Source organism: Microtus oregoni, unplaced genomic scaffold (genome assembly GCF_018167655.1).
Source record: "Microtus oregoni isolate MIOR12 unplaced genomic scaffold, Mior012 000007F_ref0000211, whole genome shotgun sequence".
Classification (NCBI taxonomy): domain Eukaryota; kingdom Metazoa; phylum Chordata; class Mammalia; order Rodentia; family Cricetidae; genus Microtus; species Microtus oregoni.
Genome location: NW_024543066.1, coordinates 53,433,450 through 53,449,674, shown reverse-complemented (window position 1 = coordinate 53,449,674; position 16,225 = coordinate 53,433,450). Strand labels below are relative to the sequence as shown.

The window sequence follows — 16,225 nt, the reverse complement described above, 5'->3', positions numbered from 1 at the left end:
GTCTTTGGTTTTTCTTCTGATCAACTGTATCTTTCACTCAGTTCCATGTGGATTCTCTTCTTCTGCATTTTGTTCTAGTTCGTTCCTGGCTTCTTTGATTTCTACAAACTGACTACTTAACCACAGAGATTGGGACTCCACATTATCTATGGCAGGTCATTTAACCAACTCAAGCCTCAGTTTCTGCTTCTTAGAACAGAGATAACAACTTAATGGCTAAAATAAGGATTACTCACCTCTGCTGTTGCTTTGAGTCTCTTTTATCTACAAACCCTGCACTACAAAGCATTGCTATGAAGGCCAATACATGAGTGCAAGGAAGCTACTTACAGTAAACACTGTTTACACACAAAGCACAGAAAATGTGGTTTTACAGTCAGATGTAGTAGCACATGGACGTAATCCTTGCACTTGGGAGGCCAGACTAAGTTTGAAGCCAGACCATGTCTTTTTTATTGCTTATCTATCTATCTATCTATCTATCTATCTATCTATCTATCTATCTATCTATTTATTTTTGAGACAGGGTTTCTCTGTGAAACAGCTCTGGTTGTCCTGGAACTCACTTTTGTAGACCAGGCTGGCCTCGAACTCACTGAGATCCAACTGCTTCTGCCTCCCAAGTGCTGGGATTAAAGGTGTGCACCACCACTGCTGCCCCACGACGAGGCTAGAAGGTAGTTCAGTGTTTGCCTGATGTGCACAGGCCCTGGGTTGGGATAAAGGAAATAAAGGAAAGTAGGGCGAGGCATGCTGGCACAGGCCTTCAATTTCAGCACTGTTTTGAAGGCAAACTTGGTCTACATTTCGAGAGTTCCAGGCCTGACAGGGCTACATAGTGAGACACTGTCTCAAAATAAAAAAGTGGCCCTAGGTTAAAGGCAGCTAATGTGTATTAAAGGGTGGCTATGCAGAACAGCACAGCATGTCTGACAAACAGCTGGATGTCTGGTCGGAGAATCGTTCTGCTTACTGGTCAGGCTGAGTCCAACTAGACAGACCTAGAACTGAAGAAACGTCTCATGTGGGCTCAGAATACTGATGACAGAGCTAGAGAACTCTTAGAAACAGAACAGAGAGCATGCTGGGAGATATTGGGGTAGAAAAGAGGCACAAAAAATAGTAAGGTAACCACTCCACAGTTAGGAAAAGTTGTTTCCATTTAATGCTAGACTTTCAAGGATTGAGATGCAAGCTTTTATGCAATTACATCCAATGTTAAAATTGGTAATACATAATTTACAAAGATTAACATCAAAACAATCATCTATTTAGATATGCTTTTCTGTAAAAAGGAAATATATTAGCAGCATTTATATTTTCCGCAATCACACAGCCTACAAACATGCAGACTACTTCTGTATCTATTTGCAGTGATGTAGTGCTTTGCCCCGCATTTCAAACACCAAAACCCACCTGGCAGCTGGGGGTTGTTTTTATTTTGTTATTATAAAATAACTGAAAAATAAAAAAGGCATTAATTTCTACACCAGTAAGAAAAAACAAGTTTTTGCACTTACCTAACATTTGATTGTCTAAAAAACATTTCAGTTTTTAATCTTTCAACAAAAGAAAGATAAAATGGCAGCGTAGTGTCTTTTGCTTCTGTTCTTACATTTTACAAAGTTTTTTCTTTCTTTTTTAAAATTTTAGTGTTTAACACTATTAAAGGAAAACATTGAATTTAAGCTCTTTCTCGTCATTTTCTTGCTTTTGATTAAAAGGAAACCCCCAAAGTGCCCTTAGTCCTCCCTCCCTCCCACCCACTCCCTGTAATGAGAAACAAAAAAAAAAAAACCACTCAAATGGGCTTGGACATGCGACCCCAGCTCCACACGTGAGTATCTTATACCCAGGTCTTGTGGTAATGTACAATGCTTCTCTACAGTAAGAAAATACTCCAAACTATTTTCTTAATTTCTCTTTTTCTTTAATAAAATATTTTGCTTTTTCTCTGCTCAAGGGGATCTATGGCATCCCCTTCCTCTCTCTCTCTCTCTCTCTCTCTTTTTATTTCCCTTAAGAATAACACAGAAAGGAGAAAAAGGAAAAGAAAAATCAATGGAATGAAAGGTGGTCAAACGTTTCTACCTAAATGAGTCAGAGCGTCGTCATCATAGGGGAGGAAATGTACAGTTAGGACATCATTGGTCCAGCATCAGAAGAGTAATGAGGACGTGTTTACTAATGTATTGCTTACCAATCTCACAGAATATATATATACACACACACATACACACACACACACACATATAACTTGGCACATTTAAAAACCATCTTTTCTCTTATAAGAACATCTAAAATGTATATGCATATGTATGTCTGAGAAGATAAAGCGAAGCTTTTTGAATTTTACTTGTAAAGAGATGGTATGGTCTGTTAATTTCTGGTCAAGAGACTGGGAGGGAAGGAGACCCTGGATGAAGTCATTCAGAAAGGTAGAAGGGGATGGAAGGATGGTGAGGAGACAGACATGGGAAATCACACAACTAGGAAAGGAGAGTAGTGTTTCCATCACCTGCGAAAAGCACTCTGACAGTGCACACTGCTCAACAGCTTTGCAGTGAGTTTCACCAGAGGAGAAATTTAGAGTTTTTATGTAGTTTAAAAAAATTTGTTTTTTTGTTTTTTGAAGTGACTCTTCTTTTTGCACAGCACAGCAGACACAGGAAGAGAAGCAGCATGTGTGCTGGCGGGGGATTGGCTGTCTCAGTAGGAAAAACAGGTTCAGCAAGGTTATGAAGGGTAAAACAAAAATAATTACAAATACTGCCCTTTTGACCCCATAGGGGCCTCCCCTAGCCCACGACTCTGTTGACTCTGTTTTAGGGAGCAGAGGTGGGAGAGTGGCAGCAGTTCCAAGTGCTCTGAGCAGTCAGTTCACGTTCTATTACTTTAACCTGGCTAGGCAAGAAGGGAGAGAGAACTTCCCTGGTCAAGGAACTAAGGAGAGGCCCCAGCTATGACATCTGTTTTAGGTCTCTCTCCGACATAGCTCTCAGAGCTAAAAGAGAACAAATGGGATAGGGCTGGGATCCAGGACCTTCCCTTTGGAGTTTGGATTTATACCTGGTCATAGGAAGCAGCATGTTTAGTGCTGGCAGGGTTAGAGGACAGCCCAGGGAAGCCCCGCTGTGAGGAGTACCAACAGCTCCTGGCTATTCCTACCAAGGTCCTCCTCCCTACTGTAACCCTTACGGTAAAGCCATCAAGAGGAGAAGTAAACTCAACAGCCTCAAGCCTACTTCCTCTTCTTCCCCCCCCCCTCTCCACTAGCTCCAAGGTTTAGTAAGTACCTAACGTCAAAGACGGACCCCACTCCCCTTGCCTGGATGGACCCGCCCCTGTCCACACTCAGAGAGCAAGAGACTGGACTTGTTGGCTTCACTGGATCCCAGATGCTCCAAGTTCTTGTTTCTTTAAGAGTCACTTCCGAAAGCTGTTTTCTGGTATAAACAAAGTGCGCCTTCGCAGTCTCCGGCCTGACCCTTCCTCCAGCAGGTAGGTCACATCGATGGCTGAAACAGAACCAAGGTGTTCATCAAGTATCACTCTCCTACACCCCAACCTGGATCTGAACTCTAAGGAGAACTCAAGGACACAATGATTTATTTTTCTGGTCTAAAGCAATTAGGTCTTTCTCTAGCCCTACTCCTCCCGCCATCCCCACCTCCACAAAAGAAAAGTGGCTCTCTAGGGTAATGGAAGACACCACCTCAGCTCACCTCACGCTGGAGAGACTTTTTTTTTTAATTTTATTTAACTTTATTTCATGTGAGTTGGTGTAAAGGTGTCAGATTCTCTGGGACTGGAGTTACAGACAGTTGTGAACTGCCATGTGGGTGCTGGGAATTGAGCCCAGATCCTCTAAAAGAGGAGCCAGTGAGCCGGGCGGTGGTGGCGCACGCCTTTAATCCCAGCACTCGGGAGGCAGAGGCAGGCGGATCTCTGTGAGTTCGAGACCAGCCTGGTCTACAAGAGCTAGTTCCAGGACAGGCTCCAAAAAAAAAAAAGAGGAGCCAGTGCTCTTAACCTCTGAGCCATCTCTCCAGCCCCCTGAAGAGACTTTTTAAAATTGATTTAAGTTTATTTTATGTACACTGGTGTGAAGGTGTCAGATCTCTCGGAACTGGAGTTACAGACAGTTGTGAGTTGTCAAATGTGGGTGTTTGGGAATTGAACCTGGGCCCTCTGGAAGAGCAGAGCAGCCATCTCTCCTACCCCCAACAAACCCATTTTCTTACAACACACACGCATGCGCTGCCTTCTCACTCATCTTCAAGCCTAACTATGAGGCCGAGTCTTTACCATTTTTCCCAGGGATTTTCTCAAGGAGGTTGAGCAAGATCTGGTTGAGCCGTTCCCGTTGGTTGTGCCTTCGTTCCTCAGGTGTGCTGGGTAACTGGGGCTCTTGATTATTCTCCTCCGGTTTCTTTCCATTGTCAATGTCAGTAGTGACTGTTTCCTGTTCTGGCTCCTCAGGGCTGGGCGTCTCACTAGCTGCTTGCTCCTGACTGGCCAGCACCTCTTCAATCAAAGGCAAAGCATCATCTTCTTGCCCTAGGTCTTTTAGGGGAGGCTTTGAGCGGTCAGACTTCCAGGATGATCTGCCAAAAGGATATGTGGCTTCAGGACAAGGCTGAGCAAGGCACTTGGACAGGGAGGGAAAATGAAAGCTAGAGGCCTAAGGACGGCTTGAAATACTGGGGTCTGTTTATTAGAGCTCTGGCTTGAGCTCAGAAATCTGAATGGTAGCATTAGTACAAACAATCACTTTTCTCTGAAATGTAATTTTCCCTTTTTTTTTTAATATTTATTTGTTTTTATTATGTATACAGTATTCTTCCTGCAGGTCTCATTACAGATGGTTGTGAGCCACCATGTGGTTGCTGGGAATTGAACTCAGGACCTTTGGAAGAGCAGGCAATGCTCTTAACCGCTGAGCCATCTCTCCAGCCCTAATTTTCCCTTTTTATGGCGGTACTTGTGTACACTAGGTTAGTGTTCTACCCTTAGAAATTAACTTCATTTCCATTTGTGATTAAACCTTTCATCTTGTTCTCAGAAATCTGAAGCAAAAATGAGATAGAAACCCGTAAAACATACCAGGCTGGGGAAGATACTGAGCTGTTCTGATTGCTTCATGAACACAAAGGAAGCACAGCCCTGTGACACCCACAGTCCGACCACAACAGTATTAGGAGGGTTTTTACTTCTTTATGTTATCTACTATTTCTTCACTTTTTTTATGGAGAAAGCAATGGGTATTTATTATCTTTCAAATTATGTATATGCATGTGTATGTACATGAGCGCAGGGGCCCATGGAGGCAGGAGAGGGTGCTGGATCCCCTGGAGCAGGCCATGAACACCTGACATAGGTACAGGGAACACAACTCATGTGCTTCTACAGCACAGGCTCCTAACCACTGAGCCGTTTCTACAGCTCCAGGAGTGGCTATTTATGTTCTTAGCTGACAGAACTAGAAAAGCCTCCATGAGGAACATTCTTCTCATTTACAAAACACGCAAAAATATAAACTGTTAAGTTCAAACTGCTAAGTGCAAACTCTGCAATACTGACTGTTATCTCTTTAATAGAGGCATCAAAAGTTGACACAACACCATCTTATAGAGAAGAGAGAAAGCTCAGTCCAGAAAAAGATTCCAAGTCCATCTGCAGTTCCTTTCTCTTATCTTCACATTACTGTGTTCTTGCTAAAACTGTGTACTGCAGCTCCCCTGTTTTGGTGATGGCTGCCCTACAGAGAACAGCTAACCCCAGTAGTGGAGACCAGCGGCTTGCTCTCTTGCTCTACATTAGCTCTTGGCTAACCCTTAGGAGCCCTCACATTCTTCTAGGACTCACCGCCCTCCGTTCCTCTTGTAGTTGTCTGGGACATAATGAGGCTGCAGAAAAGAAAAAAGGGGGGGGGAGTACATTAATGCTGGATCTGATATGGGGACATTAGGGTAATGAGGGCAATTTGGGTGACTTTTTAATTTTTATCTTTTTTTTAATAGTTAGGTTACTAGGATGATGACATCTTCCTTTCTTTTTTTTTTCGGAGACAGGGTTTTTCTGTATAACAGCCCTGTCTGTCCTGGAACTCACTCTGTCGACCAGGCTGGCCTCGAACTCACAGAGATCCACCTGCTTCTGTCACTGGGATTAAAGGTGTGCACCACAACTACCCAACAGACATCTTCCTTTCTTGCTTTTTACTGCTGTGAGGCGAATCAATCTCTGCCACACGCTCCTGGACTGCAGCAGCTACTCTAGGGAAATGTAATCCAGAACAGAGCTTCCCTTCTTTTAAGCAGACCACTGCAGGGAATCTGCCATAGAAGGGAAAGCCAACTGACAGTCTCGCTTGAAAAGAAGACACAGGATGATTGGCTGGGATTTCATCACAATAAAGAGATGATAATGACCAAAATTCTATGTAGTAATGAAGGAAAATTGGTCTGTATTTTCTCTCTCTCTTTCTCTCTCTCTCTCTCTTTTAAAAGGCTTACTTATATATTATGTATACAGTGTTCTGCCTGCAGGCCAGAAGAGGACACCAGATCTCAGTTATAGATGGTTGTAAGCCACCATGTGCGTGCTGGGAATTGAACACAGAATCCCTGGAAGAGCAGCCAGAGCTCTTACCTCTGAGCCATTTCTCTAGCCCCTGGTCTGTATTTTCAACAACTAGAAAAAAATACCCAGGGAGGAGATGAGAATGAAAATGCAAACATGAACAAGTACTCTATCATCGAGCTGCTTTCCAGATTACATTTGATGATCTTGTCTTACGTTTAAAATTATTTACTTATTTGGTGTGTTATGCTTGGGTGTATGAGCACCACAGCTCATGTGTTAAGGGTTCTCTCCTACTATGTGGGTTGTGGAATCAAACTCAGGCCTTCCTGCTCTGCTGAGCCAGTTACTCAACTCCCATGTCTTATGCTCTCTCTACCTGTTTTCAGATAAGGTCTCACTATGTAGCTCTAGCTGCCCTACATAGGCCAGGCTGGCCTCAAAATTAGAGTGCTCAACCTGTTTCTGCGGAAGGGCTAAGATTAATGGCCTATATCTTCATACCCAGCCATGCCTCACATTTTTGATTTATAGATAAAAAAAGAAAAAGCATCAAAGGACTTTTTAAGAGCTAGGATTGCTTGGAGCTCAACATAAACCTAGGCAACAGAGTGGTTATGAGGCCAACCCTGCAACATAAAATAAAAAAGATTACTTTTCAAGGACACTATCCTTCTTACACACACACACACACACACACACACACACACATATATACATACATATATATATATATATATATTTATTTATTTATAGGGGGTCTCACTATGTAGTTATTATGTAGACCAGGTTAGCCTTTAACTCACAGAAATCCACCTGCCTCTGCATCCCAAGTACACCACCACACCTGGCTTTTACAAATTATGACTATGAAGAAAGAAATGTACAGAGAATACTCAGCAGGTAGGAGTAGTCACCATATAAGCATGAAGATCTGAATTCAAATCCCCAGTCCTCACATAAAAAAGCAAGGTGTATTCCAGTGCTGGGTACTGGGCAAAAGCAAGGGAGTTTACTGGAGTTTGCTGGCTGTTGGTTCCAGGTCCAGTGAGGGATTAGGATTAGGATGGAGAGCAAGGAACAAGGAAGCTAGTCTCCTGGCTTTCTCACCTGCATTTGTACATGTGTACACTCAGTATACATATTTTTTCTTTAAAGGAAAGAACAGTGAGGCCTAGTGTCATACACATGTCATTTCAGGAGTAAAGGCCAAAGAACTAAAAATTCAATGTCAGCTGAACTAAGCGGTGAGATCCTGCCTTAAGACAAAAACACCAAAGACGACTTACTGAGAAATCTCTTTTGGGAGTGAGTTTCTTGGGGAAATGATCAAAGGCATAGGGTTTGGTGCAGACAGGGTAGCGGTTCCGATGAGTCTTGTAAAATAAGTGTGCTGACTTGTCAAGCCGATAGTCACAGATGTAGACGTCTTGTTCCTTGACTCCTTTAGGTCTCCCTGTAAAATCAAACACTGTTAGAGGATCTGCCTTCTCAGGCCAGAGAGATGGCTCAGCTGCTAAGAGTACACGCTGCTTTTACAGAGGACCAGAGTTTGGGTCGCAGTACCCAGGTGAGAGGGCTCATAATTGTCTGTCATTGCAGCTCCAGGGGATTTTACACCCTCTCTTTGGCCTCTGAAGGCATCAGTACTCACACAAAGATACCTACACATAGCCACATTATTAAAAATAAAATAGACCTAGGCCCGAGAGTGGTGGTGCACACTTTTAATTTCAGCAAGGCAAGATCTCCGAGTTCAAGGCCAGAAAGGTCTGGTCTACATAGAAAAACCCCATTTCAAAAACAACCACAAAACAACAACAAAAAGATCTGAAACAAAGATCAGTAAATCTGATTTTCCTTTGTTCCCAGAGGAGCCTGGTGGACAACTATCTCTGAGGGAGAAGGCACAGCAGTCATTAGGAAAGGCCGGAGAGCCAGCATTTGGTGGTTGTGGAAGAAGGAGATGGAACACAGCAGTGGAATGAAATAACAATGTAAAAACTCAGAAATGCAGACTGAATGTTGCAGGAATTTTTGAGGGACAGAATGGCTCATGGGGAATCATGAGAAAGGAAGAGTCATAAACACGAGGAAGCACACCAGAAAACTAACCCTATATTAAGTGGAGAAGTCATGGTCACAGAGCTCTAAGAAGTTTGTCAGTATGGAACAGAATACTTACTCTTGTTGAGTTTTTGCTATGATAATGAAATAAAGATAAAGGTCACAAAATTCTTGCCAATTTTTATGGCAACAAACACACATCGAGCTAGCCATAAACTAGAGCTTTTGTGTATTATTTAATCTTTGTAAAACTCAAAAAAATCTGGTTTTAAATTAAGGATACTTATGCTTGGTTAAGTATGTAAGTAGTTAAATGTGATGCAGTTGGATTTTGAAATTGGCTCAATATTTTATTTATTTATTTTTAATATTTATTTATTTATTTATTTATTATGTATACAATATTCTGTCAGTGTATATGCCCGCAGGCCAGAAGAGGGCACAGATCTCATTACAGATGGTTGTGAGCCACCATGTGGTTGCTGGGAATTGAACTCAGGACCATTGGAAGAGCAGGCAATGCTCCTAACCTCTGAGCCATCTCTCCAGCCCTGGCTCAATATTTTAAGATGTTGGGACGGTGGTGCGGGGAATGGGAGTTTGGGGGTGGTGGCGGCGAAGGTGCATGTTTTTTAACCCAGCACTTGGGAGGTAGAGCCAGATGGAATTCTGAGTTTGAGGCCAGCTTGGTGAGTACTAAGTACGAAGCCAGCCAGGGATACACAGAGAAACTCTGTCTGAAACGAAAAAGTTGGGCCCAAGTGATGGCCAACAAGCCTGATGACCTGAGTTCAATCCCCAAACTCCCTTGGGGGGAAAAAGGTGTTGGCATTATGAATATTTAAGTTCTGAGCACTCAATAAAAGAAAAAGGATTCTCTCAGGGAATAGATGGCTATGGTGGTGTACATACACCTGTAATCTCAGGCAGCTGGGTTTGACTTTGGAATTGAAGTCCACTTAGTATGCACAGTGAATTCCAGGCAAGGGCAACTTAGTAAGGTCTTGTTGCAAAGTGAATGAATAAATGAGTAAGAAAATATATGCGAATGTTCTGACTAAATATATATATGCATGTGTACCATGTGTACGCTTGGTGCCCATAGAAACCAGAAGAAAGTGCTGGGTCCCCTAGAACTGGAGTTACAGATGGTTCTGAGCTGCCATGTGGGTGCTGGGAACTGAACTTGGGTCCTCTGCAAGAGCAGCCAGTGCTCTTAACTGCTGAGCTCTCTCTCCAGTCCCAAAGACCACCTCTCAACAAGCCTTCATCATTTACCTTTACAATATGTATAAAGGTCCAACACACAGCAGGTCCCAACTACAGCCTCCAAGGGAATGATCTCATAGAGTGGCACCCGAAATAGCTCATTGTGATAGAACCGACGGGATGGAGAGTGGTGGGTTTCATGGGGGCGGAAATAATGGTGACCAAAGGCAAACCGTTCCTCTCTTAAAAAAAAAAAAAAAAAAAGAAAAAAAAAAGAAAAAAAAGAAAAAAAAAGGGAAAATGAGAAAGGAGAGGTTAAGTCTACTAGTAAGACTCCAGCGCACACTCCACTCTGCTGGGAGGACACAGCTGGAGGAAGAGAGGACCCAGCACATACTTCTCATTCTTCCAAAGCTTTTCAATTCTAAAGATGTCAAGTTTATCTCGGTTAATGTGTGATAACAGTCTGTAGGACTGACGGACTGGATGGCCATCAGGTGTGCGTCGACTGTCCCTCATCAGGTACACACAATCACCTAGGAATGTACAGAACAAAGGAGAGAACATTAATATTAACCCTGAATGTATTCCATAAGGCATCCTTTTATCTGATCCAGCGTCTACAACAATACGTAGGGAGCAGGCAGACAGCCCTGTCATTAAATGAACAAGCACTTGATAAAGTAAAACCAGCAACCTTCCCTATAACGACAATTCTAAGTACAGAAGGTTCTCTATTTTTTTGTTTTCCTTTACTAGGTTTACTATTTTTTTTTTTTTTAAATTTGTTTTTGAGACAGATCTTCCTATGTAGCCCTGCATGGTCTGGAAGTCACTAAGCAAACCAGTCAGGCCTCAAATTCAGAGATCTACTGTCTGTCTACAGATGGGATTAAAGATATTATGCTACTATATCTGGTCTACTAGGTTTAAAATCACAATAAGGACCTTGGATATAACATGCTATTCGACTAGCATGTCAATCACCAGCACAGAAACAAACAAGCAAATAGACCAAATAAAACTAGTATAAGTCAGACAGAGTAACTAATGCCTATTATCCCAGAACTTTGGAGGCAGAGGTAGGAGGACAGCTGGGAATTTGAGGCTTTACCTAAGCTATTGTCTGGAAAAACTAAACAAAACAAAAAACAACCAACCAACCAAAAACAACAACAACAAAACAAGACACAAAGAACAATAAAAACAACACAATCAAGGAACCAAACAAACAAAAGGTATCAAACCACTGGGTGGTGGTAGCGCACACCTTTAATCCCAGTACTGAGGAGGCAGAGGCAAGCAGATCTCTGTGAGTTCGAGGCCAGCATGGTCTAAAGAGCTAGTTCAGGACAGGCTCCAAAGCTACAGAGAAACCCTGTCCCGAATAACCAAAATAAATAAATAAATAAATAAAATTACCTTTGTAAAGCTATTTCTACAAGTTGGCATATACTGAAAGTGGGGTAATGATAAGGCCATGTACAGAGCATGTATTTCCCACTACTCAGAAAGATCAGTGGGATTTGGGCTTGTGAACTTACCCTGACGAAGCAGCAAGTCATCTCGAAGTAAACAGATGAAGTAGACACAGCCAGGTTGGGCATAATGGGGCCGAGGGATCATGGGTACCTCCTGAAGAGCAGAAAGTCAATGCAGAAAGGCTAGAATTATTACACTTTGTCTGATGATCTCAATTTAAGAGAGGAAAAGAACTAAAACTTAAAATTTCCATTCAAGAGTTACTAAAGTCATTTTAACACACTATAAATATGAAAACCACTAGCTTTTAAATCCATAGAAACGACAGTAGATGACGAGACTGACAGGCCCAGGACCTGAAGGATGCTTTATGAAGCATTAGCTCTGAGACTACTCTGTGCAATGGCAGCGACATCTGAAAATGTGTGGAATGGTGACTTTCATGACAGTCATGTTGGAGGCTACTTACAGCTATTTAGTGTCCAAGGCCAGGGAAGTTGAACCTCCTAAACTGCATCCCTCACAACATCAAACTGTACAGCTGAATATGACAATAGCACCATGGTTAAGACACGCTGCCTAACCAGGCGGAGCTGGCCACACCTTTAATCCTAGAACTTGGGAGGCAGAGGCAGGTGGATCTCTCTGTGTTTGAGGCCATCCTGGTCTACAGAGTGAGTTCCAGAACAGCCTGGGCAGTTACACAGAGAAACCCTGTTTCGAAAAACAAAATCAAACAAACAACCCTACCCCCCGAAAAATAAAGAAGTACTGCCTAAATCCTTTCATGAAGGTGACTTAACTGAGATCATAATACACACTTACTGACTGTGTATGAACAGATGTATGTGTATGTTACACACTTGCTTGCCATAGCACTTGTATGGAGGTCAGAGGACAGTTTGCAGAAATCGGTTCTCTCTTTCCACCATGTGGATCCCGGGGATGTAACTGAGGCTGACAAGCTTTTATCCACTTGAGACAACCTGGCAGGCCAAGATCACACATACAAATATAGCCATACCAAGAAAAGAGTTCATCCAACTTGGTCATGTCACTGACTCTTACTTCAGGAAATAACTCTGAGTCAAGCGTTGTTTCCAACAACACACTACCTGACGCAAACAGCACTTAGAACTCTGTCTCTACTACTGAGAGACTAAGGCAAGACAATAGTGAATTTGGAGCTAGCTTGGGCTGTACAATGAGCTCTTAACTCAAAAACAAAACAAAACAAAGCAAAACAAGAAGAATCTTAGTTTTATATAGTACTATTTCTTTTCCTTTTCTTTCTTCTTCCTCCTTTTTTTCTTTTTCTTTTTTCTTTTTTCCCTAAGACAGGGTTTCTCTGTGTATCCTGGCTGTCCTGGAACTCTATAGATCAGACTGACCTCAAAATCAGATCCGCCTGCCTCTGCCTCACCATTGCTGGGATTAAAGACATGCACCAGCACCACTCAGCTTTATACAGTATAATTTCTTTCAGAGATCCTAAGCATCCTATTTCCTTTTGGTCACACTCCTGAGAAAAGCAAGGGCGAGAATTCCCACCCTTAGTGTCAAGCTGAGGCATGGAGAGCCTGAGCAATTCTGCATAGGAGGATCACACACTATCTATGTGATCTAACTAGATCAGCTTACCCTGTCCACAGGCCGAGGGTCACACTGCTCACAAAGGTAGTGCTCCACATCTGTGTTCACACCCATGCAGTCACAGTGCTGCCACACCTATGAACACAGGCACACTTGACAAGGGGATTTACACTTAGAGAGAAGCCCTGAGAATAATGATAGTGATAAAAATAAATTAACAGGATGGGGCAAAGTAAAAGAATTAAGCCATAAGCGGATGAGGGAAAATCAGAAATAAATGATAAGAGGGGAAAACAATGTCTGAATAAAAGTATATACATCAACTTTTTTTTTTCACCCCAGACAAAAAGGGTTTCTCTGTCTAACTGCCCTGGTTGTCCTGGAACTCACTCTGTAGAGCAGGCTGGCCTTGAACTCACAGAGATCCACCTGTCTCTATTTCCTAAGTGCTGGGATTAAAGGATTGCACCACCACCATCTGGCCATCAAGTCTAATACATAGATTTGAACAAATAAAATGGGAGATGTGGAGAGAAAATGAAGATGAATGTACTGCCAAACTATCACTTGCTATGTAACACTATTAATGCTTTAGCTACTGTGAAGGCTTTATACTCCAAAAGAATTGCCCCTGACGCTTACCTGACTTTAGCCTCTTAATAAACTTACATACTATTCATAGCCCCATGAGCAAACAGACTAACAAGTACACAGGTATGCAGAACACTACACACTGAATCCAGGTCTAGACTCTTCCAGTATGGGTCATTTGTGGGTGAACTTATATACACTGGAATAGGCTTGAACTCATGCTCTATACTGTGTGCTGTCGTTCATGGTATTCAAGGTAAAGCACTATAGTAAGCACTACTTTCCTAGGTGCAGATTTTGCGAGAAAAATACAGTTAAAATGGGCAGAAAGAAGAGGAAAGGAAGACATAAATGAAAGATAAAAAAGGGAGAAAGACTATATGATGACTAGTAGAGGATAAACAAAAGCTGCACTAAATTATGGTTCAGAAAAGGCCTGGCATGTCAACTCCAAGGAAGAGGAGGTTGCTGTTCTGAATGTGGTCACCATGAACATCAGGACCAGGCTTTTCCATCACCTTCAACACTCACCATGCATTTGTCACACTGGATCATAAGGCCTTCATCCTTGTAGAGGCCACAGATACATCGGATGACATCATCGTCCTTTTCATGCCCGTTCTCCTTTTCAGAGACGGAGGTCTCACTGCTGTCCGCCTCACTTGCTGTTTCTCCCACAATCTCATCAATTTGCGCTGATGCCTCATGCCGGGCACTGTAATAGGCCTTTCGTAAGCGGCAAACATCTCTCCCAATTGGAGATTTACGACCATAGTACTTCTGGAAAAAGCAAAAGCAAAAAAATCATTTTTGTCCTTCTCATTTTTTACCTGTAGAGGGTGCATGGTTTTCTATATTCTCCCATTCTGGCTAACAAATTGAACTATAATGAATTAAAATTAGGATTTAGACGGTATATTTTCCACTTTTAAAATTTCTTTGCTAGTGAATTCCTGTCAAGAGCCTTACTAGTCATAAGATCAAACACAGTGATCATTAAATTTTAATTAGTGCTGCAAGCATATTGTAGAAATCTTCCATTTACTTTTGTTTTGCAAATGCTTGGAGCACATAGTAAATGTCTGTGGAAGCTGGGTTCTAATAGAAACTATGTTCTAATTCAAGACTGCTTCTACTTCTTAATTTCCCTCTCTTATTTTGTCTTTCAGTCTCTACCCCAATAACCCGCTCTGTTCTCCAGGATATTTCAAAGTAATAGGAGAACTGCCTTTTTAAAGCTAGTACATAGTATTTCCTTCATACTCTAGGCTTGCTTTTGGAAGCAGGGTCTTATTATATAGCCTGGTCTGGGCTCGGACTTAGTCTTTCAAGTGCCAGGATTACAGGAATGAGCCACCATGCTTAGCCTCAAATGTAATTATTTTCAAGAACAAAAAAATGACAGATACACAATAAATGGGTAAAAATATTTATGTAATAGAAAAGTTCAGGAAAAAATTAGTATTTTATAAAGACTATATTGCTTTTGAGAAATGACTCAATCTTGCATTCCATAATTTTCTTTGTGTGTATGTGTGTGTATGCACGCGCATGCGTGTGTGCATGCACACAGATGCATGTATGTATGCCTACCTGCTTGCGTAAGCCACAGATCTCTGTGAGTTCAAGGCCAGCCAGGTCTACAGATTGAATTCCAGGACAGGCTCCAAAGCTACAGAGAAACCCTGTCTCGAAAAACAAACCTCAAGCAAAGACCAGACTGGCATCAAACCCACAGGATTTTCCCTGCCTTTGCCTCACTCATGCTGGGATTAAAGGTATGAGACACTGTATCTGACCACACCCAGTATTTTCATCTATGTTTTGGGGATCAATGCTTGTATAGTGTAAGTATGTTTACTGAGTTAATTTTTTAATTAAAAATTGTTATTGTCATATAGGCACATATATGCCATGGCATGCATATAGGTCAGATAATGACTTAGCAGGATGAGTCCTTTTCTTCCAACACTACACTGTGGGTCCTGGGAACAAAGTCAGGTTACCTGAAGAGTCAACTTCCTGACTGAGAACCCACCCCACCAGCCCTGCCAGAGACAGGAACATACTGTAAGAAACTCTATGTAGCCCAGGCTGTCTCTGAACTCACAGAGATCTACCTGCATCTGCCACCCAAGTGCTGGGAGTGAAGTTCTACATCGCTATACTTGATTAGAGTATTTTTTAAGATTTATTTTTAGCCGGGCGATGGTGGCGCACGCCTTTAATCCCAGCACTCGGGAGGCAGAGGTAGGCGGATCTCTGTGAGTTCGAGACCAGCCTGGTCTACAAGAGCTAGTTCCAGGACAGGCTCCAAAGCCACAGAGAAACCCTGTCTCGAAAAACCAAAAAAAAAAAAAAAAAAAAAAAAAAAAAAAAAGATTTATTTTTATGTGTATCAGTGTTTTTCCTGCATGTATATCTATTTGTGTAAGGGTGCCAGATCCCCCTAGAACTGGAGTTACAGACAGCTGTGAGCTGCCATGTGGGTGTGGGAACTGAATGCAGGGTTCTTCTTGAAGAGCAATCAGTGCTCTTAATCACAGAGCCATCTCTCCAACCTGGCTAGAATATTTTTTTTAATATTTATTATTTATTATGTATACAATAGTCTATCTGTGTGTATGCAAAGGCCAGAAGAGAGCACTAGACCTTATTACAGATGGTTGTGAGCCACCATGTGGTTGCTGGGAATTGA

At 42.2% G+C, this 16,225-nt stretch overlaps 1 protein-coding gene across 5 annotated transcripts in view; it reads right to left on the bottom strand.

The window, feature by feature from the left end:
• Positions 1–1,771: 1,771 nt before the first annotated feature.
• Positions 1,772–16,225, bottom strand: part of Ash1l (ASH1 like histone lysine methyltransferase) — a 162,365-nt gene continuing 147,911 nt past the window's right edge. For 4 of the 5 annotated variants that reach the window (XM_041655483.1, XM_041655482.1, XM_041655484.1 and 1 more), the window contains 9 exons: positions 14,059–14,307; positions 12,985–13,071; positions 11,406–11,496; positions 10,259–10,397; positions 9,931–10,103; positions 7,875–8,041; positions 5,869–5,909; positions 4,309–4,607; positions 1,772–3,518 (listed from right to left, as the gene is read on the bottom strand). In XM_041655483.1, coding sequence (XP_041511417.1) covers positions 3,427–3,518; positions 4,309–4,607; positions 5,869–5,909; positions 7,875–8,041; positions 9,931–10,103; positions 10,259–10,397; positions 11,406–11,496; positions 12,985–13,071; positions 14,059–14,307 — 1,338 coding nt within the window. In that variant the 3' untranslated portion in view covers positions 1,772–3,426. The remainder of the gene's footprint in view (positions 3,519–4,308; positions 4,608–5,868; positions 5,910–7,874; positions 8,042–9,930; positions 10,104–10,258; positions 10,398–11,405; positions 11,497–12,984; positions 13,072–14,058; positions 14,308–16,225) is intronic. The other variant, XM_041655485.1, reaches the window with a different exon arrangement.